This window comes from Parastagonospora nodorum (assembly GCF_000146915.1).
Source record: "Parastagonospora nodorum SN15 chromosome Unknown scaffold_2, whole genome shotgun sequence".
NCBI lineage: Eukaryota > Fungi > Ascomycota > Dothideomycetes > Pleosporales > Phaeosphaeriaceae > Parastagonospora > Parastagonospora nodorum.
Genome location: NW_001884550.1, coordinates 1,149,614 through 1,170,871, shown reverse-complemented (window position 1 = coordinate 1,170,871; position 21,258 = coordinate 1,149,614). Strand labels below are relative to the sequence as shown.

Below are 21,258 nucleotides of genomic sequence, written 5' to 3'. Positions count from 1 at the left end.
CTAGCGGCCTTGGCGACACGTTGGAGTCGCTTTGTCGGGGGAGGTGCGGTGCACTTGAGGCAGCCAAATCAGACCTCCTCCCACAGCAAAGGACTACCGCGAGCTTTACCTACTAGCAGCGAGCTCCGAACTAGCCAGACGACATCGCACCCTCCTCGCCACACCAAGAGCCTCACCCTCCACTGCGCAGCCCCTCCTCCCCCGCCTACCGCAACCATGGCGAACGACGAATATGACGTGAGTCCTGCGTGCCACACTTGTGTGCCTGTGCCCAATACTGACATTCTGCGCTACAGTTTCTCTTCAAGGGTACATGCTGTCAGTCTCTCACAGGCGCCGCCCGCTAACACCCCGCAGTCGTCCTAATCGGAGACTCTGGCGTTGGTAAATCCAACCTGCTGAGCCGATTCACCCGCAACGAGTTCAACCTCGACTCCAAGTCGACAATCGGTGTCGAGTTTGCGACTCGCTCGATCCAAGTCGACGCTAAGACCATCAAAGCGCAGATCTGGGATACGGCCGGCCAGGAGCGATACCGCGCCATCACCTCTGCTTACTACCGCGGCGCCGTGGGAGCGCTGCTCGTCTACGACATCAGCAAGCACCAGACATACGAGAACGTCACGAGGTGGCTGAAGGAGTTGCGCGACCATGCCGACTCGAACATCGTAATCATGCTGGTCGGTAACAAGAGCGATTTGAGGCATCTGCGGGCAGTGCCGACAGAGGAGGCAAAGCAGTTTGCAAGTATGTGAACCCACTCTCAGAAAGATACAGCAAACTCGGCAAGCATTCGCTGACATATTTTGCTCCTAGGCGAGAACAACCTGTCTTTCATCGAGACCTCTGCCTTGGACGCTAGCAACGTCGAGCTTGCTTTCCAGAACATTCTCACAGGTAAGCTTGGAGAGGAGAAAGATGCGGCACCAAGCAAAGTGGCTTGCGCATGCATGTTGAAGTAGTAGTCTGCATGTTCAGAACACACATGCGCTCACACCGCCACTTCCGCTCCCGCCGTGTCTACCCACGTTGCAGAAGCATGCTAACTCGTTCACCTACAGAAATCTACCGCATCGTATCAAGCAAAGCCCTCGACCAGGGCGAGGGCGGCCAGAACGTCCTCGGCGGCGAGCGCAAGGTCCTCGAGATCAGCAAGTCGGCAGACGAGGGACAAAAGAAGAACGGATGCTGCTGAAGAACCAGTACATACGCACACCTGGCTGGGTTCAGCAGGGCGGACAAGCTCGACACGGAGCGTGACCGCAAGACATACAATGTGACAAATGCGTTATGTTCAAGTTGACCAAAGGGCTACACGAGTCATGCGAATGATACGGCGTCCAGGAAGTCCTCTTTGGTCTTTTTACCCTCTTTTACACCGTCTGCTTCATGTCTCTGTTTTCCATGTACACGGGCGCTGGGGCTTGCTGGGCTGAGGTGATCAAACGGCCAGCTTCAGGCTTTGTAGGTTGCTTTCCTTGCATGCGGTCGAAGGGGTTTATTTTCCTTTGGAATTTTTTGGTAGCGGTAATGACAATCATGCGAGCTGTGTGGTTTGATACAATGACACTTACACCTTCTATGCATATTGTTTTGTGACTTGTCATGATAATATAGTTAATTCTTATTCGTGTACAACAAACAACTGGGGGAGCGAACATGTTCTATCCAGGATGTTTTTATGAAACGCCAATGCCCGTTCGTCCATTCATCCCATGCGGCCGCCATGTTTCTTCCGCTTTCGTGCCGGGCGGTAAATATCCATTCCCGGCCTCGTGTCTGCGCGACCCAGTCGCATCATCATCCCTCTTCTCATCTCGCGCCTCAGCAATGCTCGAAATCGGGTGCGCCGCCGTGCCCGCCGACATACTCGACGGGCTGGCCATGAACCCCGCGCGACTCTTGACATCCGTAGCCAACGGCAAAAGCGTGCCCTGGCCCTTCGCCTGCATGGCCTTGGCCCGCTTATCCACTCTCTTCGCATCGCTCGTGCGATCATACAGGTACAGGCCGACGAACGTCAGGCACAGGCCGAAAGCCTGGACTTTGGTGATGGGCTTGCCGAACCAGACGACTGCGAAGACGATGACAAAGACGCGCTTGATCAGGCTGGCGACGGAGTACGTGACGGGGGAGACCATGGAGAGCAGGACGAACGCGACGATGTTCTGGCCAAAGTGGAAGGTGCCGTTGAAGAGGAATTCGAGGAGTAAGCGGCCGTGGTCGAAGGAGCCCGGGCGGTCGGAGAGTTCGATGGAGGCGTCGTGCAGGAAGTCGCCGAGGAGGGTAAAGCCTTCGGACCAGAGCCAGAGGGGGAGGGTGAAGAGAAAGGCGAGACCAGATGAGTAGCATAACAAGTTCAACTTGTCGGGTTTGGTGAAACGGGATGGTGGGAGACCGTCCTTCTCGGCTGCGGCAGCGTCGTTGAAGATTTGCTTGGACACGATATTTTGCACGACGAAGAGGATTGCGCTGGCGAAGGCGGACAGGAGGCCGATGAAGTTGGCGTTGAAGTCTGCGGAGCAGGCGAGGATGACGCCGACCGTGAGGGGGATCAGGGACAGGTAGGTTGGCAGCGAGTATGTGATTCCGAGGAAGATGCTGTAGGCTCCGACCGTGAGCAGCGGGGACAGGCCTTTGATTGTGTGTACCAGCGACACAGGTATCCTTGACGTTGCGTCTGCACTCAAAATGTGTCCGCCAATTTGAAAGCATGTAAGAGGTAGCGTGGCCATTATGAGGTCCTTTGATGGCGAGCGGATTCCGTATTTCAGGAAGGGCAATGTCTGCTTCAAGCGGGGAAATCTGCGCGCCGCGGCCGCAAGCAGCAGACACCATCCAGATACAAATGCGAATTGTACGGTCGTGAGAGTCACGGGTTGTGGTAGCGCGGTGAGGATGGCCTTTGAGGACATGTTGGTGAATATGGAGGTCATGTACCAGATACCACACAGCATCTGCTTGCATCAGCACTCTGCAATTGTCTTCCAGAGAGCACGTCACCTACAATGAGCGTGGGCGACAGGGGCGCCTTCAATGCATCCGCGATCTCGTGCGCATTCTGGCTGACGCTCCCTTTCCTTGTCCGTATCGTCCGAATAGCCTCGCTCAAGCTCTTTTGCCTGCCATGCCGCGTCGCAGATGCCTGTGGCGCACCGTTGGCATATCCAAATCGCGACTCTTTGCGCGGCTGCCACCTGTCCGCCGGCACGGTGCTGCCATTCGTCTGGGGGTGCGTGTGAGGGGCTTGCGGTCCGCGACGAGCTATGGCCCATATTCCTCCTCGGGCATGGGCATGAGGTCAGGCTGGAAGGCCGGGAATTTGAACGTCTGATGCGGACTCGGGTCGCGCCCCGACATGGACGCCATCGCGACTGCGTTTGGAGGGTCGTGGGGGTGGAATCGTGCGTCTATCGTAACGCCATTGGGGGAAGAAAGGGTCGCAAAGTCTTGGGATGTCCGACCTGGCCTTAAGCCTCCTTTCCTCTAGCGCTTCTCGTATTACACAGTGCGCAGATCCGTACAAAGGGCAGGTGTCATGAGCCGCGCTAAAGTTTGCAATCTCTCAGGCAATCGAGAGCGAAAACGTGGTGGTGGTGAATTAAAGATTGGTGTGCTCGCCCTCCGCGAATTAGCGGCAGATCTGGTCCGCTTCCAGACGCGTCACCAGCAGACTTGACGTCGTTTCATCGCCAAGCCGGCTGCTGCGTGCTTGATAGTACCTGCTTCATATGGCAATGCTTCGGTCCAAGTCGCGCCGACGAACGTTATCGACGGTGCCTTAGATCAAGTCACGATGAGGCGATTGCACAATTTCTCATCCGTGCAACATGGCCTTCCACTTAGAAGTTTCGTGGCTCCTGTTGTTGTGCCTCTGCATCTCTGTTGGGTCTGCGCAATACCATCCCCTCATGGCAAATGATACTCAAGCCTCGAGCATGTTCTCTTTCTCCAGTACATGGCACGTACTCGGGCCTTTTCAGATTGGCACCAGAGGTATGTTAATGCTCGAATCCCGTCTGCGAAACAGCACCAAGCCTATGACGACACCCTTAGTCTTGCTATATTTAACTCTCAATGCAGAAGCCACGTGGGGCGCCGATCCACTGGAGTACGTTGGCGGCTTCAGGAACCTCTCGTACGATCCGAAGGCGACTTTCAGAAGCTCACTCCCTACCAATGGCACTGCGACTTGGAACGTGACGGAAGCTTCGAAGATCTCAAGCAGTTCAGTCTCAGCCAACGCCTCGTTGAGCGTGAGCTACTCCAACGTGGACTGGAATTTCTTAAAGAACATCTACGGATGGGCTGCTGTCCAGTATCAAGCATGGGCTCGCGGGGAGCTCATCATCGGCGGCAATGATACGCAGCATGTCGTTCTTCACACGGACGCAATCCTGGAATACTGGGTCGATGGTCAACACTACTTTGGAGGCGACCAATACACGTTCCGCAAGGCGCCACCTGTTTTGCACCTCACGCCCGGCTCTCACAGAATCGATCTTCGACTAGTGAGAGATGTACGTGCGTTTGGCGGTATCTTGGCGCCGACAATTGATGTCGTGGTCGATGTACAGCAAGCATCTGGAACTCTTGAACTGGCCAAGCCTGGCATCCTCATGTCTGATGTTGTCGATGGCAAATTAGCGAGCCCCATCGCATCAGTAAGCTTGAGAAACAGTGGTGCGGCAGATATCGAAGTTGTTGGAATTCAAGCTGCGAATGTGAGCTCGCCTTTCTCTTTCTCCGGAGTGGAGGTTGGGCAGCAAGTTCTTACCGAAAGTGATATTGCAGCGCTGACAGCCGACGAGACTAGTAACTTGTCGTCTGCTAGTACTTCCGGCATCGTCCTGGTTGCCGGTCAGACTAGATCGCTTGTCTTCAACATCACGTTGCCCAGCCAAAACGTGCCCTCGGTATCGTACACTGTGACTTATAGGAACACGGACAGCCAACAACAGTCGACTCTTCAAGTCTCTCAGGATCTTCGTCACCTCTCGATCTACAAGCCCCACAAAATCACTTACCTCCACCCAGGTGGGATAGTATCATATGCGGTACTGCGGCCACCGGCAAAGAATGCTACATGTCGCTCAGGAATAACGAAGCTACCGATAGTGATGAATTTGCACGGCGCCGGATTAGAAGTAATCGACTCTCCGGTCCCAGGTACTCTTGATCCTGTAGCTGATTTGTGTGCTTGGGTGCTCTTTCCCACCGGCGTGACACCTTGGTCGAGTGACGACTGGCACAACTGGGGCTTCGCTGATGTGGAAGCAGCCGTGGAAACTATCCCCGCCTGGATCGAAAGCGTGGGCTGGAACGGACCTGATGTGGATGTCAATAGATGGATAATGTCCGGACATTCGAATGGCGGTCAAGGCACATGGTATGCTCTGACACATCATCCAGACAAGATAGTAGCAGCCGCCCCTGTGTCTGGTTATACGAGCATACAAAAGTACGTACCGTACGAGCTTTGGCAACCTGCGGACCCACGGCGGACGGCAGTTATTAGTGCGTCGCTGAATAGCTATCGGCATGAGATGCTTATGTCAAACACTCGTGGCATTCCAATCCAGCAACAGCATGGCCAGATCGATGACAATGTACCTGCTTATCATTCTCGTTTCCTTGCACAGCAGGTATACCTGGCAGGCTCAAGTTCAAGCTACAATGAGCTTCCTGGCCAAAACCATTGGTTTGAGTACGAATATTTGCATCAAGCGCAAGAAAGGCAATAGCTAACTTGTCTCCAGTACCATCATGACCACACAAGCACTTGTCGACTTTTACTACGCACACACAAGCAACGAGGATGAACTTCCCAGGAAGCTGGAACAATTCACCATAGTCGTGGGTGATCCGGGAGATATGGGCAGCAAGAGTGGCATCAGAGTCCTGCAATTGATCGACCCTGGTCAATACGGAAGAGTGGAGGTCAAAGGCCACACTATTCAGACGACTAACGTCATGAGTCTGGAGTTTGATCCTGTGCTGTGGCAAGATACAGTCACGTTGAATGGCGCAGATTTCAGACTCGACGCATCCCGTGATGCGATCACAAGCGCCTCATCAGTGAAGGTTCTCAATATCGATGCTGAAGAAGTACTAGTTACGACAGACGACGACGCGACAATTAATAAAAGACGTGGACGACAGCTAGGATCCATGACAGCTATCCTCCGCACGCAAGGCCCGTTTGTGATACGCCACGCAGGCACCATCAATGCCTCACAGATCGCGCTCCAGGTCTCCCGCAACCTGCACCAGTATTTCCAAGCCGACTCGGATATCGTCTCGTCTTTATCCGAGTCCAGCATCGACAATGCGACCGGCAACATCATAACGCTTGCAATAGGCGACAACATACCAAGCGCTCCTCCCGAGTCTTCAATCCACGGTGGCAGTGGGAATTGTAGCGTCGTCGACCATCATGGCAGGAAGCAAGAATATGGCAAGAGGGCTCGCGGGGCGGCGTATCTAAGGCCAGCAGGCGGAGAAAGACTCGAGCTGGTGATATGGGGAGCAGATGAGGAGGGCCTGCGACAAGCAGCTCGTATCGTGCCAATGATGACAGGTGTAGGGCAGCCGGACTTTGTCGTGTTTGGTGAGAGTGCAAAGTGGCGAGGTGTCGAGGGCGTGTTGGCGATGGGCTTCTTTGATGCAAATTGGAAGGTGACTGCGTCCAGTGTTCTCGAAACTGGCTCTTGATGCTCTATTGCTACCAAGGTATGTGTTCATTAGATACTGCCTCATTACGTGCTATGCATCCTGTTTTGAGGTGAAGATGGCGATGAGTCCAGCTTCACCCCGGCACTCGGTCTTGTCACTGCTGTTTACGCGTTATCGTACCACGATCCGTTTGTTGATAGTCCAGTTTGATGGTGAAGTTGACTCGACACGCGCGTCAACGCGCCTGCTCCTCTTGTCGCGCGCGCTCTTGCTGTTTGGACTACCTTTTCTTGCCACCCCGCTTCCTCCCTCCTCCTTTTACCCTCCACCTCCGCTTCTTCTTTGCTCTTTACTCGCGACTGCACCCTCCTCTCTTTCGTGCTTTCCGCTTCTTGATCGCGTATGGGAGCTGCTGATTTAGTTTCCATCTGGGCTACTGCGTCTTCTTTCCTGCATCTACTTTGGCCATATACGTCGCCAAACGAACATTAACGAGCTGTCTGTGTCTTGCATATTATCTACGCATCTGCACAGTCACGTACGAGCACACGCATCTCTCGGATCTCTTTCATCTACTCACACATCCGACGCTACTCATGACCATGAGCTTCAACATCACATCCGACGGCTCTCCGACGCCCCGCAAGGGTGCGACGAGGCTCTCCAGGGCCGCAGGAGACCTCAAGATTGACACCTCACCAGAGCTACTGGGTCAGGCGGTAGGCGGCTATCACCAAAACCACTACCCATATGCCCCCCACCGCGCATTTGGCTCACCATTGACACCGAACATGCAGGGTCCAAAGCGTACTCTCGGTGCTTCGACTCTCGGCAACCAGCAGATGATGATGCCACACCAGCATCCCTTTGACGGCTATAAGGTTAGTAACTGTCCTTCCCCTCTATTCTTCCATCTGCCACCGTCATGATGTCCCCACGCCCCCATTTCATGCCTGACGACGTCACTGACCTACTCAGAAGCCCAAGTTAGTTGGTCATGAGGAAGTGTCCGTTATGGACTCGTTGCTTCAGCGTATCAACGGCCGCTCGTCTCCACCCGATCAGTACAACTCCTCCAGCGGTTCCGTGCCCATCACGCCGGCCACCGATGAGTTCGCATCAACGCCGCCCTCGTCTATGGATAACTCTGTACTGCTCGTCGACGCGTTCGAGCTACAGAAGCTGAAGGCAGAGCTGGAGGAAGCTCGCAGTGAGGTCAGCCGCATGAACCAAGAGATGCATAGTCACCAGGTTGCTCGGTCAACCATGGATCATCTCAGCCAGTCATCCGACGCCGATTACAGCTACACTGGAGACGTCACCGAGCAGACGCTCACGCAGCTCCAGAACAAGTTCAACGCATCGACCCGGATCAACAGTGGATGGAGCAATGAGCCAGTCCGCCCGGGATACAACAGCGGCAACAGCTTTGTTTCAAACTCCTACCAAGCCCAGCCTCGGCCTGCCGTCAACCAACCCAGCTATCGTCGCAACGAGTTTCTCAACGAGCCTACACACTTCCCCGTCAGCCAGAGCTTCCGTAGCAGTGGAATGAGCAGCGGTCTGATGAACGGAATGAACGGTATGAGCAACAGCTTCAACGGCATGGGTAACAACGTGAGCAACCCACCGAGTCGTCCCGGCTCCGCCTTCGACCCCATGTTCAACCAGTATGCAATGCCCCCTTCGATGCATGCTCCCGGCTACCCTGCGCCTGTTGGCGTCATTGGTAGTAGGCTCTCACCTGATGCAAACGAGTTCAACGTCTCCAATGGTCTGGGTCCCTCGCCTTGGAACTCTCAAGTAAGTAACTCAGCAGGCATAAAACCGCCCCTTCATACTCATGAGTAATTTTAGGCCCCCTCTGAGGTCGGTGCCTCTCAATACGTCCCTCCTGTCGAGCCCCTGAATTATCGCCGCCTACTCGACCGCAACATGAGCTGTAACTGGAAGTACATTGTCGACAAGATTATCTGTAACAACGATCAACAGGCATCCATCTTCCTGCAACAGAAGCTCAAGGTAGGTACTCAGGAGCAGAAGTACGAGATTGTCGAGGCAATCATCTCCCAAGCCTATCCACTCATGGTCAATCGCTTTGGCAACTTCCTGGTGCAGCGTTGCTTCGAACACGGCACGTCCGAACAGATCATTGCAATTGCGCAGGCCATCCGTGGAAACACTCTTGCTCTTAGCATGGACGCTTTCGGTTGCCATGTTATCCAGAAGGCTTTCGACTGCGTTCCCGAAGAGTACAAAGCAACCATGGTCCACGAGTTGCTCCGCCGCATCCCAGAGACTGTGATCCACCGCTACGCTTGCCATGTCTGGCAGAAGCTATTCGAGCTTCGCTGGAGTGATTCGCCGCCTCAGATCATGCGCTATGTCAACGAGGCTCTTCGTGGCATGTGGCATGAGGTTGCGCTTGGTGAGACGGGAAGCTTGGTGGTACAGAACATATTCGAGAACTGTCTTGAGGAAGACAAGGTACGTGGCACTCGTCTTAACTCCAGAACAAATCGCTAATGGGACATAGCGTCCTTGCATCAACGAGGTCCTTGCTAGCATCGATGTCATTGCCCACGGCCAGTTCGGAAACTGGTGCATTCAGCACATCTGCGAACATGGAGCACCGGCTGATCGAAGCCGCGCTATTGACCACATCCTTCGCTTCGCTACTGAATACAGCATGGATCAGTACGCCTCCAAGGTGATTGAGAAGTGCTTGAAGATTGGCGGTAACGAGTTCCTTGACCGTTATTTGGAGCGTGTCTGCGAAGGCCGTCAAGATCGTCCACGCATGCCGTTGATCGACAGTGAGTTCTAACGTAGCCCTTGCCCCGTCGACTCTTGCTGATCATATACAGTCGCTGGTGACCAGTTCGGAAACTATCTCGTCCAGTACATCTTGACCAACACTAGCACTCAGCATCGCGACATCGTCGGTAGCCATATTCGCAAGCACATGGTCTCCCTCCGCGGCTCCAAGTATGGATCTCGCGTCGCAATGCTCTGCTGCAACCCTGCTCTTACTACCCGTCCTGGACCTCCCTCTGGCATGTTACCTCGCTACAATAACCCCATGCCTCGTACCACCAGCGGCTTCAGCAACTACCGTTAGATGCTGCCCTTTTACAGTCTTCTTGCCTTCAACATAATCAACATTGGGTATAATGAGCCACGGAACGCTCGTTGCAAGTGTCGATCTCGAAGAAGTAATCGCGATATGCCCGAAATACAGCCCATGTCGAAAGAAATTGTCATACCCATTGGGATAAGACAAAAAAACGCCATCTCTTACTGCGGTTGGGACAGCATGGCTGTCTGACACACCTACCTTTCCAATATGTCTTTCTTGTTTATCGCAGCAGCACCACCTGTTCACGGCAACACGGCAGAATCAGTGTGGTGATAAGTTGGGCGCAAAATGGTTGAATCACGGGAGTCTGGTTTTCCCACATACTTACCCTTCTTACCAAAAGCAAACTAATCGAAACATGGCATGATTATCATGAGGGGCATTCCATACGATGTAGGTATTTTCCTCTCAAATGAGCCACATCCTGGACGTTTACATGTCGACCTTCTTTCATATGTGACATTTTTGTGACCCGGTGTTGTTCTTACGCATACCGTTCTTGTCGACGTGATCCACGGTGATGGAGACCGAGTTTCGGTAAAGCTTGGAGATATCGCGGGTTCGGTGGCAACTCGGAGACGCTCGCAAGACGCGTAGTTCTTCCACGCAAACACCAAGATGTTTGTGGAACGCAAAGACGAACTCGTTTGTACGGTTGAAGGCATGCCAAAGTTGTATGAATATTGTGAAAAGTTTTTGGAGTCACATGCCGCGTGGATATGGAAATCGGCAGAGCGGCATAGTCAAGATGCCGCTCGGCTTCAGCGCATGTTTCCGAAGAACACGCGACATGCGAAGACGCGCCGCGAATGGGAGAAACCGGGGTAAGAGCTCACATTGCGGCTGACCTAGCGGCACGCATTGATGCAAGACAACGTTTGTGAAGATTTTGTTTGAAGCATGTGATTCGGAGCGATTCGCTCTGACTGGGGTCTTCCACAGAACTTGAGAGCGAGGAATAGCGAGGGATGGGTTGCGCAGATGTAGAAGTCAATTCAGGAACTAGATCAAGCAATTTCATATGCTCAACTTCTGAAGGATCACTACAAAATAGGCGTCGAAGAATGCTCTGCACACACGATCATGCTTCGATGGGCTGACTGATGGGCTGGACTAGGGTCCGCCGGACAACTTTACCTCATCGCCGCAGATGGATACGCTAGCGGCGCTGGAAGCTCGGCGACGTCACCATGGTGTAGGCTTTTTGAAATCGGCGTCCTCGCTATCTTTTATAATGCTTGCGTGCGCCTCAGAATAGCCACTTCTTTACTATCGATTCTACTTTTCACCTACGACATAAACCTCATTCCGCGTGAAGGGACCGTCCCCGCCCCACATACAACACAATCAATTTCTGAGCGAAAATCCTACACAAGTCAAGATGAAGGTTCTTACGAAGGAAGAGGAGGAGGCGCATTACAAGTGGGCCTTACTTTTGCTGTAGTTTCTGAAAGGAGGCGATGCTGACAAAGTGCCAGTGCCACCATCAAGGGAGGATCAATTGGTGGTCTCATCGGAACCGCAGTCGGTGCAGCGGCAGTTGCAGGCGCAAGTCGACGATACCCATCCTTCAGAGCCCTCACAGTACCATTCCGAGCTTTCCTCGTCGCTTCAACAGGAACCTTTGTCGGTACGTACAAGTGCATTCTACATATCTGGCAATACGAAGCTGACACCCTATACTACAGCCGTCATCGCCGCCGACCGTGCCTCCGCCGCCTACGACATCGAACACACGCCCGAAAAGAAGCGCCAACAAGAGCGCCAACAAGAACGCGATGCTCTCTACGAAGCCAACAAATCTGGCCTCCAGCGTGCAAAAGACTGGGCGAATGAAAACCGCTACCCGCTCCTCTTCGGCTTCTGGGTCGCCTCCATGGCCGGCTCGTGGAGCGCTGTCAATCGCAACCGCTATTTGAGCGGGTCACAAAAACTTGTGCAGGCGCGTATGTATGCGCAGGGAGCAACGCTGGCGGCGCTCCTCGCGAGTTTTGCTATCGAGGGCAACGATGCGGCCAAGGGCAAGGGCAGGTGGGAGACGATTAGGGTGCTGGATCCTAATGACCCCGAGCACAAGCACATGATTGAGAAGAAGGTGCATCATGAGAGCTATCCTGGTGAGGATCAGTGGAGAGGTACGTTTGTTGCTGAACGTAGTGGTGTTTTTCGTACGATTTTGGTGGGGTGTTTGCTCCCAAAGAGTCGTACGATGGACCACCACTACCCATTCTCCAGATGCTTGATATAGATACTAACACACTTGCAGAAATGATCGAAGCCGAAGAGGAGCGCATAAAGGAACGCGAGGCCGCGAAGAAGAAGAGCCAGGCTCAGGCCGAGGCCAAGAAGCACGAGCAGAAGGCGGATCAAAAAGAGTCAAAGGCAAAGGCTGAATCTAAGGAATGAGCTCGCCATGATCCTCAAGATACCTCGATATCCTCCTCCACGACCTGCTCAGGCCTCTCCGTATCCACAACAACATTTCTTGGCGTTTGGCGGTTGCATGCGCGAGACGCTTTTCACGTCTCTACGATGTACGAATAAGCAACAAGTGCTTTGGATGATGCAGAAGCGAAATCCGCGTTGTAGATTTTTGTGTTTGTAGAAAGTGTTCTCCGGCTAATTCAGACATTTGAAAGTTCCACTGTGCGACCGTTTTGCAAGTCGAAAAGATCGTTGATATTTGTCTGGGGCAGCTCCGAGTAGCTTCAGACATGATTGCGGCATCATCAAGTGAAATATACTGACCTTTGAGTTATAGCGCCCTAATCAGTCGAAGCACGCATGCAGGGCCAATCATGACGTGTGCATTCCGGTCTCCCCAAAGTTACTTGAGCGCCGTCACATGTCTTTGTGCATGCTTTGACCAAGAACACCTCTTGACATTCAATGGTCGCGTCCCGCATTATACACGGACTGGTATCATCAAGCTCAAGGCTGTACCCACGTATTCCGCCATCCTTCCTGATTACAAGATTTGCATCGGCCTCCTCACGTAGGGGCACACTCAAACCTGTATCAATCCAATACCCAACAACTACAACAAATCGAACCACCACCATGTCAGACTCCCATAATCTCAGCTCCCTTACACGCAAGTTGATTACATCAACCCGCCTCGCCTCACCACCTCATCATGCCACCTTCCCAGACTTAACAGCCATCATCGCCGACCTGCAGCTTCACCCAACAATCGAAGCAATTCTCCACATGCTCAACTCAGACTTGACGTCCGCGCACTTTCTCGTTCGGCACATGCAAGCGCCGCCCGCTGTGGAAGGCATGCTTCTCCACGGCATCCTGCACAGAGCCGAGGGAGATTTCAATAATGCCCGGGCCTGGTTCGGCGATGTGAGAGACGCATGCGACGGATTTAAGCCCAAGAAACGCGACGAAGGAGAGAAGCTGGAGGACGATGTGTTTGAGAAGACGAAATCGCCTAAGCAGAGTAATGAGACATTGTTCTCATATGTGTATGAGGATGAGGGGGATGCCAACGCTCTGATCGACGATGTTGAAGCTTTCAGAAAGCAGAAGAAGGGAGACAAGGAGGGTTTAGAGGAGAGGGGACGGAGGGAGTTGGAGAAGGTGTTGGAGTGGTGTAAGGGCAAGTTTGGAGAGGAGCCATGGAAGGACGCGACCAAGGCGTGGGTGAAGAATAGCGAGGAGATTAGCAAAATCAGCGGAGATATGGTCAGTGGAGGGAAGGGACATAGGGAGTTTTGAGATGAAGATGAAGATGAAGAGGTATCTAGTCGTGTATCGTCTCCACTCGGTACTCGTGATGGTGAGGCCGTCAACATGCGTGCCAAGACATATGCGGGCCAATTGCGACCTGCCAGCGCGCACACCTTGGACTCGCATCATGCTTTCCACGAGATTTACGCACGCGGTAGCAGTCACGGCTGGCTACCAAAATCCTGGAACCTGTCGAGTGAATGACGGGCCCAGATCGTCATTCGCCGCGGCAGTAACCAGGAGCGAACTAAGCGAGCAGCGATGCAGCGAATGGCGTCGAGGCTCCTCAACGGTTTGGTAGCCCTGTGACATCAACGCAGGCCACCTATCCCCTAGCAAGTTCAACTTATTCTTCCCGTACCACGTGCCGCGAGCAGCGAACGCCAGGCTGCTACTTATTCAAACATGGCCGACCAGCACTTGTCCGTCAATGGCCAGACCCGCCCCGGCACCGTCAGACACCCGACCGCGCCCTCGATGATGATGAACTCGCACTTTGCCGGCGTTGGCGACAACGTCGACAAGGAGGCCTACGGGCATGGCATCCAGGTCGTGGATGAGGACAAGGTCTTCAAGTATGTGCACGCTTTCTACGGGACAATGCCGTGTGGTGTTGCTAACATGGCCGCAGCAACAACCTCTCCACATATCTCAACATCGAGAAAGTCATACCCGCCGGCTTCAACTACCACCTTATATCTGTCTTTGGGTCGCAATCGACGGGCAAATCCACGCTGCTCAATTACCTCTTCGGCACACAATTCGGCGTCATGGCCGAGCAGGAGCGCCGGCAGACCACCAAGGGCATATGGATGAGCAAGAACAAGCGCCCAGAGGGTGGCTCGGCCATGGCGGAGAACATCCTGGTCATGGATGTTGAGGGCACAGACGGTCGCGAGCGCGGGGAGGACCAGGACTTTGAGCGCAAGAGCGCCCTGTTTGCGCTTGCGACGAGCGAGGTCCTGATTGTCAATATTTGGGAGCACCAGGTTGGATTGTACCAGGGCGCAAACATGGGCCTGCTCAAGACAGTGTTCGAGGTCAATCTGCAACTCTTTATCAAAGACAGCAAGTGCGTACATAAGTCTCTCGCGCGGTTTACTTTGCTGACAGCTACAGAACAATCCCTAAATCCCTCCTCTTCTTCGTCATCCGCGACCACCTCGGAACCACGCCCCTCAAAAACCTCCAAAACACCCTCACACAAGACCTGTCGAAACTATGGTCAACCATCTCAAAACCGAAGGGACTCGAAAACTCGCGGATAGAAGAATACTTCGACTTCGCCTTCGTCGCGCTACCACACAAGATCCTGCAGCCGGAGAAGTTTGAGGAGGCAGTGACAAAGCTCAGCCTGCGGTTCAAGGAGGGATACAACGACCCAAAGACCAGCGGCCTTGTCGACGAGGCCGAGCTACCCATCTTCCAACCCCAATACCACCGACGGATACCCGCGGATGGTTTCCCAGCATACGCTGAAGGTATTTGGGATCAGATCGTGCACAACAAGGACTTGGATCTGCCGACACAACAAGAGCTGCTTGCGCAGTTCAGATGCGACGAGATCTCGCGCGAGGTCCTGGTCCTATTCGATGAGACGATTGCGCCACTCGAGGAGAAGCAGGCCGAGGACACCAGGATGGGAAAGCCGTCGGTCATTGCAGAACTTGGTGCGGCAATGAATGCTGCGCGGTCCACGGTTTTCAAAGATTTTGAGACCAATGCTAGTCGGTACCACAAGGGCGTCTACAAGAGGAAACAAGCGGAGCTTGAGGGCAAGGTAGATACGCGCCTCAAGGCGCTCTCCCAGAAGCAGCTCAATGCCGCACACAAGTCTGGCGTTGAGAGCTTTAGCGATGCCGTCAGCGCTGCGGTGAAGGCCGGACAGAAGAAGGGTGCTTCGTATGACTTCGCGCAAATCGTCGACTCGGAAAAGAAGAAGGCAATTGCACAGTTCGGGGAGCAGGCAAAGAGCATTGTGATCGAGGGCGCATCATGGAGCAGCTTTGAGCACGAGCTCAAGGTCTACCGCAAAGACCTGGACGATGTATCAGGACGTCTCCGCAAGGACGAGATGCGACGACTTGCGACAAGAATCGAGCGCTGGGTACGGTCACGATTGGACGAGTCTGTTGGTCTCGAATTCAACAAGCTCGGAACTGGCCGAGGAGGTTCCGGCGCACCAGAGCACGGCGAGCGCCCACCAAGCGAGAAGGATCTCTGGGATCGCGTGTGGGCAATCTTCACAGAGACCGTTTCTAGCGCAGAGAAGCGCTTCACCGACCGCGCACAAAGCTTCGACGCTAGCCCCGAGGAAGTGGATGTCGGTCTGTGGAGACTGCGGCGCAAATCGTGGGGCGTGCTCCGCGCGAAGATCGACGAGGAAGTCATGGAAGGCAACATCCTTCTCAAGCTTAGGGAGAACTTTGAAGACAAGTTCCGCTATGACGAGCAGGGCGTGCCGCGGATATGGCGGCCTACCGACGACATTGAGGGCATTTACACCAAGGCTCGCGAGTCGACGATTACGGTTATCCCGCTGCTTGCGCGCTTCAAGCTTTCGAAAACGTCCGCGCCACCACCGCTCGATGCTTGGATTGGCGATGCACCCGCTTCCGTCACTCCCGCCGACGAAGAGGACCTGACACCTATCGGCGGCCTAGACGAAGAGGAGGGCAAGAGCCTGGAGGAAGAAATGACAGTCCTCTCCGACGCCAAGCAAGCGGACCTGCTCATCCGCTTCAAGAAAACCGCAGATGGCGTCTACGTCGAAGCCAAGCGTAGCGCGATTGGCGGCATCACGCAGGTGCCGCTGTACTTCTACGGCCTCCTGGTGGCGCTGGGCTGGAACGAGATAGTAGCCGGTAAGTCCTCACACGCTTCTTCATCATACAAAGCACTGACAAAACATAGTTCTACGCAACCCCGTCTACTTCATTTTCCTCATCCTCTGCGCCGTTGGCGCATACGTCACCTACACACTCAATCTCTGGGGCCCCATGATCCGCATGGGCAACGCGGCGTCTGCGCAAGCGCTGGAAGTTGGGAAAGAAAGGTTACGCGAGTTCTTGGAGAGCAGCGAGTCTGGTAGACAGGCTATGGCAATGAGTGGCAATCAGCCCCGAGGCGAGAGTGTGAGGATGAATCGCCTCAATGGCAATGGCAAGAAGGATGAGGATGCGGAAGTGGAGGATTTGGATGATATTTGAGCGTGGGTGGGGTGAACTGAGGGTTGTATGAGTAGGGGCGGCTTTGGACTGGCTCTGGTAATGAGGGAGGGTTGGGTAGGGTTGGGATTGGAATAGATTTCCTAGAGGTGGAAGGCCGGAATTGGACATATTTTTCTGAAGCGAAGTGTTTGAGGTGCATGTGATGTTGATACCAACGCTGATATACAAGATGCCAAGTCTCACGGCTTAGGAAGCGTATATAAGCCCACTCCACAGTCTTGAGATACAGCACCTCATCCTCTCATGCTTTTGCTTGTCTTCTCCAAAATAGCATGTGTGCCGCTTCATGGAACGGAGTCCAAAAACCTCAGCGAGCATGAGTTATTGGAAGTGTGTTTTTCTCCAAAAAAGAAAAAACATTGAGAACACCATGGTATATCTTTCTGGTGCCCAGAGTAAATAGATCATTTGACGGGTTGAACAAAAAAATAGCGTGTATCTTTGTATGCTTCTTTTCTGCTGTGCTTGCCACTTTCGAGGCTTTTGCTGGTGAGGGGAAAGCGTGTCCATGCATCTGATGTGGCGTTTTCGAAAGCATGTGATGTTTGTCGTGTCTTGGTTTAAAGGACGTGATAAAAGTACTTCTATTTCCTGAGCTTTCGCAAAAGAAAATTCCAAAACTCCAAAACTTCACGGTGGAGCTGCGGATGGTAAAAGAAAAAGGCCGACTGCAACAATCATGCTTCTCTTGCTCTGAGATGATTGGGATGCCATATTCCGAGTGGACCGAGTATCTGTTCGATGACTGGTGTGTCTGGTCAGCACAAAAAAAGGTACTAGAAGAGGTCGAATGGCTTTCCACTCCTGTTGGGAAGTACGAAACGTGTGGCGATCTGCAGATAAAAAAGCCTCAAGACCTTGTTCGACATGATTGGAGAGCTTCTGTCGCTGTTGCTGCTACCAAAACAACAGCTCACGCCGCTTATGTCTATGCTTCTCCAAACTTGCAAAAAAAGTAAAAGGGGCTTTGGCGGAAAGCTTGAGATTACATTCGACACTGGCATGTCTCTGCGTCTAAGTATCGGAAGGAATAGCAAGATGACGTGTGATCTCGGGGATTGAGTATATAAACTCCTCCTTTCGCTGTTCTGTATGCCTATACAAAATTATACAAAGCTCTCGTTGTACCAAATCAGTGACATTTGATGTCTCTTAGTTCCGCCGCTGCGCAATTCTAAAAAAAAGCCACTCGTTAGCCTGGAACAAGATCTTCTCCTTCTATTTCTCAGCCACTGCGATCTCAAGTAATACCAGAGGCCTATTGAAATGAATTTTCCTCACTTTGGCCGCTGCTTCAAAAAAACGCCACGAAACGTTCCTCTCTTGCGCGATCTATACAAAGAAAACGAGGACGCCAGTATATGTGCCTTTTTCGGCCCTCCGAAAGTACGAGTGCACACTTCGATGAGAACCTGGGTTTTCTACTCCACGTTATTCCAAAATCAACATGTTCGCGGTCTATGTACCAAAGAACCTGGTATCCGCGGCACATATAAACCTCATCTCTTGTCGAAAATCTTTCCGCCCATACACTCTATCTTCCCCTCCCCAAAAACAAAAGCCCCTGAGATCCGAGTTATGAGCTTCTGCCGCTGTCCAAAGTGCATGGCAATTACATGAATGTTTGACCGACCAGTCGTTCTTTGCAAAAACAAAACAAAGTGGTGGAGGTTGCTTTAATTCTGCCTCTCTTCTCAGAAAGAAGCACCTGCCACCAAAAATACGACGCCGTCCAGTAATGTGCTGCTTCTGTCCTCGCGTTGTCTGAAAGACATCTACGAAATGGCGCTGTGGTAGTGGTTCAAATCACATACACGTCACGCTGTCAAAAATGTTGTTCACGCTCTGAATGTCTTCCTCATCTATTGCTCAAACCGCATCTAGCCACATTCATACACTGGCGAAGTTTCCGCGCTCAGAAACTCGTACATTTTCGACATGGATAATTTGCCGACAAGTCACCCGACAAGTCACAAAATCATCTTCTCAAAGCAATTTGGAGTACTACAAGACGCTTGTCGCCAATTATGGTATGCAAACATCCTCCGCTCCTTTGAAGAGTCAATATCTATCCCTCTGCTCCTACTCTTCTACTAAAAGGCCATCCAACTTCCCTGATGATTGCTCGCTTTCTGGAACATCCATTTGAAATCTCCGAAAAACCGACCCTTTTCCAATGCCTCCTGGACACCTTCTGGTAGCTACAAAGATACCACATCTTCGGCTCATGCTTCTGAGTTTTCGTGGTTCAAAATGAACCCTGTTACTATATATGTTTTGCCATCGTGCTGTGCGTGTTTCAAAAGCTCGTTGTACTCGACTGAAGATGCTATGGTGTAAAAGAGGCAACTAGTATTCAGATTTGTGTGTGGATACACGGTGTTGCTCTTCTCCTGTGCACGCTCATGTATAGGCTTCCCGAATTGAGATTGTAGCCTCTTCACGAGCTCCTTGTATTCCTCGTAGGCCCGATTTGCACATGAAAGGCTGGAGTATACCCTAACTGCTGCTCGTGTCTTCTTATCTTCCACACCACGTACTCTTCTGCAGTTGCAGTCCTCAAAATCCACATCACCAGCTGAGATACTGCTTCTTCCCCGGCGCGTCCACAGTCATGTCGCGTAGACTGCGATAATGTACCGTCGCCTTCCTGTTATCCACAGGATCATATCTCAACGCAATGACAACAATGCGCAGATCATCAGGAGGAATGAGATCGCGCCCCGGTGTCGTGATCAAACCCAACTCTTCTTGCGTGGCCTCCTGCTCCACCCTCAGCAGTTCCTGTGCGATTTGGCCCGCTACCAGTCCGTCCCAGAATCCTTCGCGCCGCGGATAGCTTAGCATGACTCTGACAGCGCGCTTTCGCAGGGCAGTGCATTCTGAGGGTGCGCGACTCGCAATGATCCATAGCGCAGCCAATGGACCCATAGTGGTAGTGAAGACGGGCGCGAGTGAAGAGCTATGAGAAAGCAGTTCAGTCGCTAGATCAAGCATTTTGACGTGATGCGCGACAACATCAAAAGGCTCGCTCAAAGACTCTCCGAAAAAATCGAACTTGGCTTCCAGATCACCTCGTGGTACTCGTAAGTAGTATTCCAACTGGGCTTGTAACAGCTGTAGCGCCATGATGGGCTGTGAAAAGTTGCCGCACTTGCTGTTGGCAGCTTTGGTGCTGAGCGTCTCAAGTAGTTCCGTAGATCGATCGAATCTTGCGAGTATTTGGCGATATTGATGAGCCACTATATCTCTTTCTTCGGAAGGACGGTGCATATTCGCTGGTAAGAAGGCTAGGACTTGATTGAGCTGACTTTGCAGATGGCAGTGCATTGCGACAAGAGAGTCGTCGTCTAAGTTTGTGCTTGGTGATATCATTGGTTCTTTGACGCGCGGTAGAGGCTCCCAAACTTTAAGTTCCTCGGATGTCATGATCGCGCGGGCCTGTATGTCGAGCCCGACGAGTATTGATCGCAATGAATCGATGTTGACTGGGTGACGCTCCAACCGGCCATCCTCCTCATTGTCTAACTCGTTGAGCAGCCGAATGCCACTCCGCAAGTGTTGAACAGCCTCTCGCTGGTGCCCTTGGAGACACGCCATGCTGCTGAACAATATGGAACATGTCATGAGCGTGACTTTGTCTAGGCTGGCCATGTGTCCACCAGGACCGGTTGATCTCAGCAGCCCTTGGATAGCCTGATTGGACTGTCGCAGTGCAAATTGCAAGTTCTCATCCGCCAGTTCAGACTCGTCTATATGAGAGCTGCGACCTTCATAAAACCTTCTATGCATGGCGCCAAGTGCAACAATACAATGCTGAATCGATTCATGCTGGTGAGCTGCGCGCAGAAGCTCTCTTTGCCAGAAAGGAGAATCGAGGAATCCTCTTAATGAAGATACAGCATGCGTGGTAAAAAATTCGAAACTAGCCTGTTCCCTGGGTGTCTTTAAACGTAAAGCTGGTGCCAACGGTATCGGGGAGAGAGAATGAGTAAGCTCTCTGCCAGGATGGAACGGACCTTGGTTTGACGGCGGAATATTCTTTGGCGAATTGGAAGGAGGTCGAAAGGTCACGTCGTAGCCGTCGCACGTACGGCCTGTTGATGTGCACCTTTTGCAGGATGGCTTCTCCTCGTCGCATTTCACTTTGCGTATCCTGGTGAAGTCAGCACATATCCAGGATGCATGCAAGCCTATTCTGCAGTACAGCAGATTGTTTCCGTAAATGGAAGGCTCGCTACATGTGTGTACAATGAGAGTTACTCACTTGCATGTCTTACAGCCACTACGGTTCTTCGGCTTCCAAGCTCTTTGGCGAACCTTACCGTTAGGTTGCGCCATTTTCCTGCGAAATTTATGACGCAGAAGTTAGGGAAAAGGATGTGCTATACGAGGAGACAAATGAGGGTCAAGTGGAGCTCGTGAGCACGCTGTAAGTGCGTGAAGGCTTACATTATGACGATGCATGAAACACGA

General features: G+C 52.6%; 9 protein-coding genes across 9 annotated transcripts; 6 read left to right on the top strand and 3 right to left on the bottom strand.

Annotated features, from left to right (window-relative positions):
- Nucleotides 1-216: 216 nt before the first annotated feature.
- SNOG_01620 (hypothetical protein) lies at nt 217-1,195 on the top strand (the record flags this gene model as incomplete). Its single annotated transcript, XM_001792203.1, has 4 exons — nt 217-259; nt 358-747; nt 817-897; nt 1,062-1,195. 4 exons carry the CDS (start codon nt 217-219, stop codon nt 1,193-1,195), a joined length of 648 nt encoding a protein of 215 aa, XP_001792255.1.
- Nucleotides 1,196-1,373: 178 nt separating this feature from the next.
- SNOG_01619 (hypothetical protein) lies at nt 1,374-1,587 on the bottom strand (the record flags this gene model as incomplete). The annotated part of the gene is made up of 2 exons (XM_001792202.1): nt 1,374-1,546; nt 1,575-1,587. The coding sequence occupies 2 exons, from the start codon at nt 1,585-1,587 to the stop codon at nt 1,374-1,376; spliced, it is 186 nt and encodes a 61-aa protein (XP_001792254.1).
- A 92-nt stretch (nt 1,588-1,679) lies between these two features.
- SNOG_01618 (hypothetical protein) lies at nt 1,680-2,915 on the bottom strand (the record flags this gene model as incomplete). Its single annotated transcript, XM_001792201.1, has 1 exon — nt 1,680-2,915. The coding sequence occupies one exon, from the start codon at nt 2,913-2,915 to the stop codon at nt 1,680-1,682; it is 1,236 nt and encodes a 411-aa protein (XP_001792253.1).
- A 1,023-nt stretch (nt 2,916-3,938) lies between these two features.
- Nucleotides 3,939-6,714, top strand: SNOG_01617 (hypothetical protein; the record flags this gene model as incomplete). The annotated part of the gene is made up of 4 exons (XM_001792200.1): nt 3,939-3,996; nt 4,084-5,037; nt 5,170-5,389; nt 5,760-6,714. 4 exons carry the CDS (start codon nt 3,939-3,941, stop codon nt 6,712-6,714), a joined length of 2,187 nt encoding a protein of 728 aa, XP_001792252.1.
- Nucleotides 6,715-7,271: 557 nt separating this feature from the next.
- On the top strand, nt 7,272-9,796 carry SNOG_01615 (hypothetical protein; the record flags this gene model as incomplete). Its single annotated transcript, XM_001792199.1, has 5 exons — nt 7,272-7,577; nt 7,654-8,478; nt 8,533-9,162; nt 9,212-9,491; nt 9,543-9,796. 5 exons carry the CDS (start codon nt 7,272-7,274, stop codon nt 9,794-9,796), a joined length of 2,295 nt encoding a protein of 764 aa, XP_001792251.1.
- A 1,384-nt stretch (nt 9,797-11,180) lies between these two features.
- SNOG_01614 (hypothetical protein) lies at nt 11,181-12,448 on the top strand. Its single transcript, XM_001792198.1, has 4 exons — nt 11,181-11,236; nt 11,293-11,444; nt 11,503-11,949; nt 12,081-12,448. The coding sequence occupies exons 1-4, from the start codon at nt 11,196-11,198 to the stop codon at nt 12,218-12,220; spliced, it is 780 nt and encodes a 259-aa protein (XP_001792250.1). The 5' UTR covers nt 11,181-11,195; the 3' UTR covers nt 12,221-12,448.
- A 426-nt stretch (nt 12,449-12,874) lies between these two features.
- On the top strand, nt 12,875-13,752 carry SNOG_01613 (hypothetical protein; the record flags this gene model as incomplete). Its single annotated transcript, XM_001792197.1, has 2 exons — nt 12,875-13,507; nt 13,714-13,752. 2 exons carry the CDS (start codon nt 12,875-12,877, stop codon nt 13,750-13,752), a joined length of 672 nt encoding a protein of 223 aa, XP_001792249.1.
- A 205-nt stretch (nt 13,753-13,957) lies between these two features.
- SNOG_01612 (hypothetical protein) lies at nt 13,958-16,761 on the top strand (the record flags this gene model as incomplete). Its single annotated transcript, XM_001792196.1, has 4 exons — nt 13,958-14,127; nt 14,184-14,624; nt 14,672-16,416; nt 16,466-16,761. The coding sequence occupies 4 exons, from the start codon at nt 13,958-13,960 to the stop codon at nt 16,759-16,761; spliced, it is 2,652 nt and encodes an 883-aa protein (XP_001792248.1).
- A 2,592-nt stretch (nt 16,762-19,353) lies between these two features.
- On the bottom strand, nt 19,354-21,123 carry SNOG_01611 (hypothetical protein; the record flags this gene model as incomplete). The annotated part of the gene is made up of 2 exons (XM_001792195.1): nt 19,354-20,938; nt 21,050-21,123. 2 exons carry the CDS (start codon nt 21,121-21,123, stop codon nt 19,354-19,356), a joined length of 1,659 nt encoding a protein of 552 aa, XP_001792247.1.
- Nucleotides 21,124-21,258: the final 135 nt, after the last annotated feature.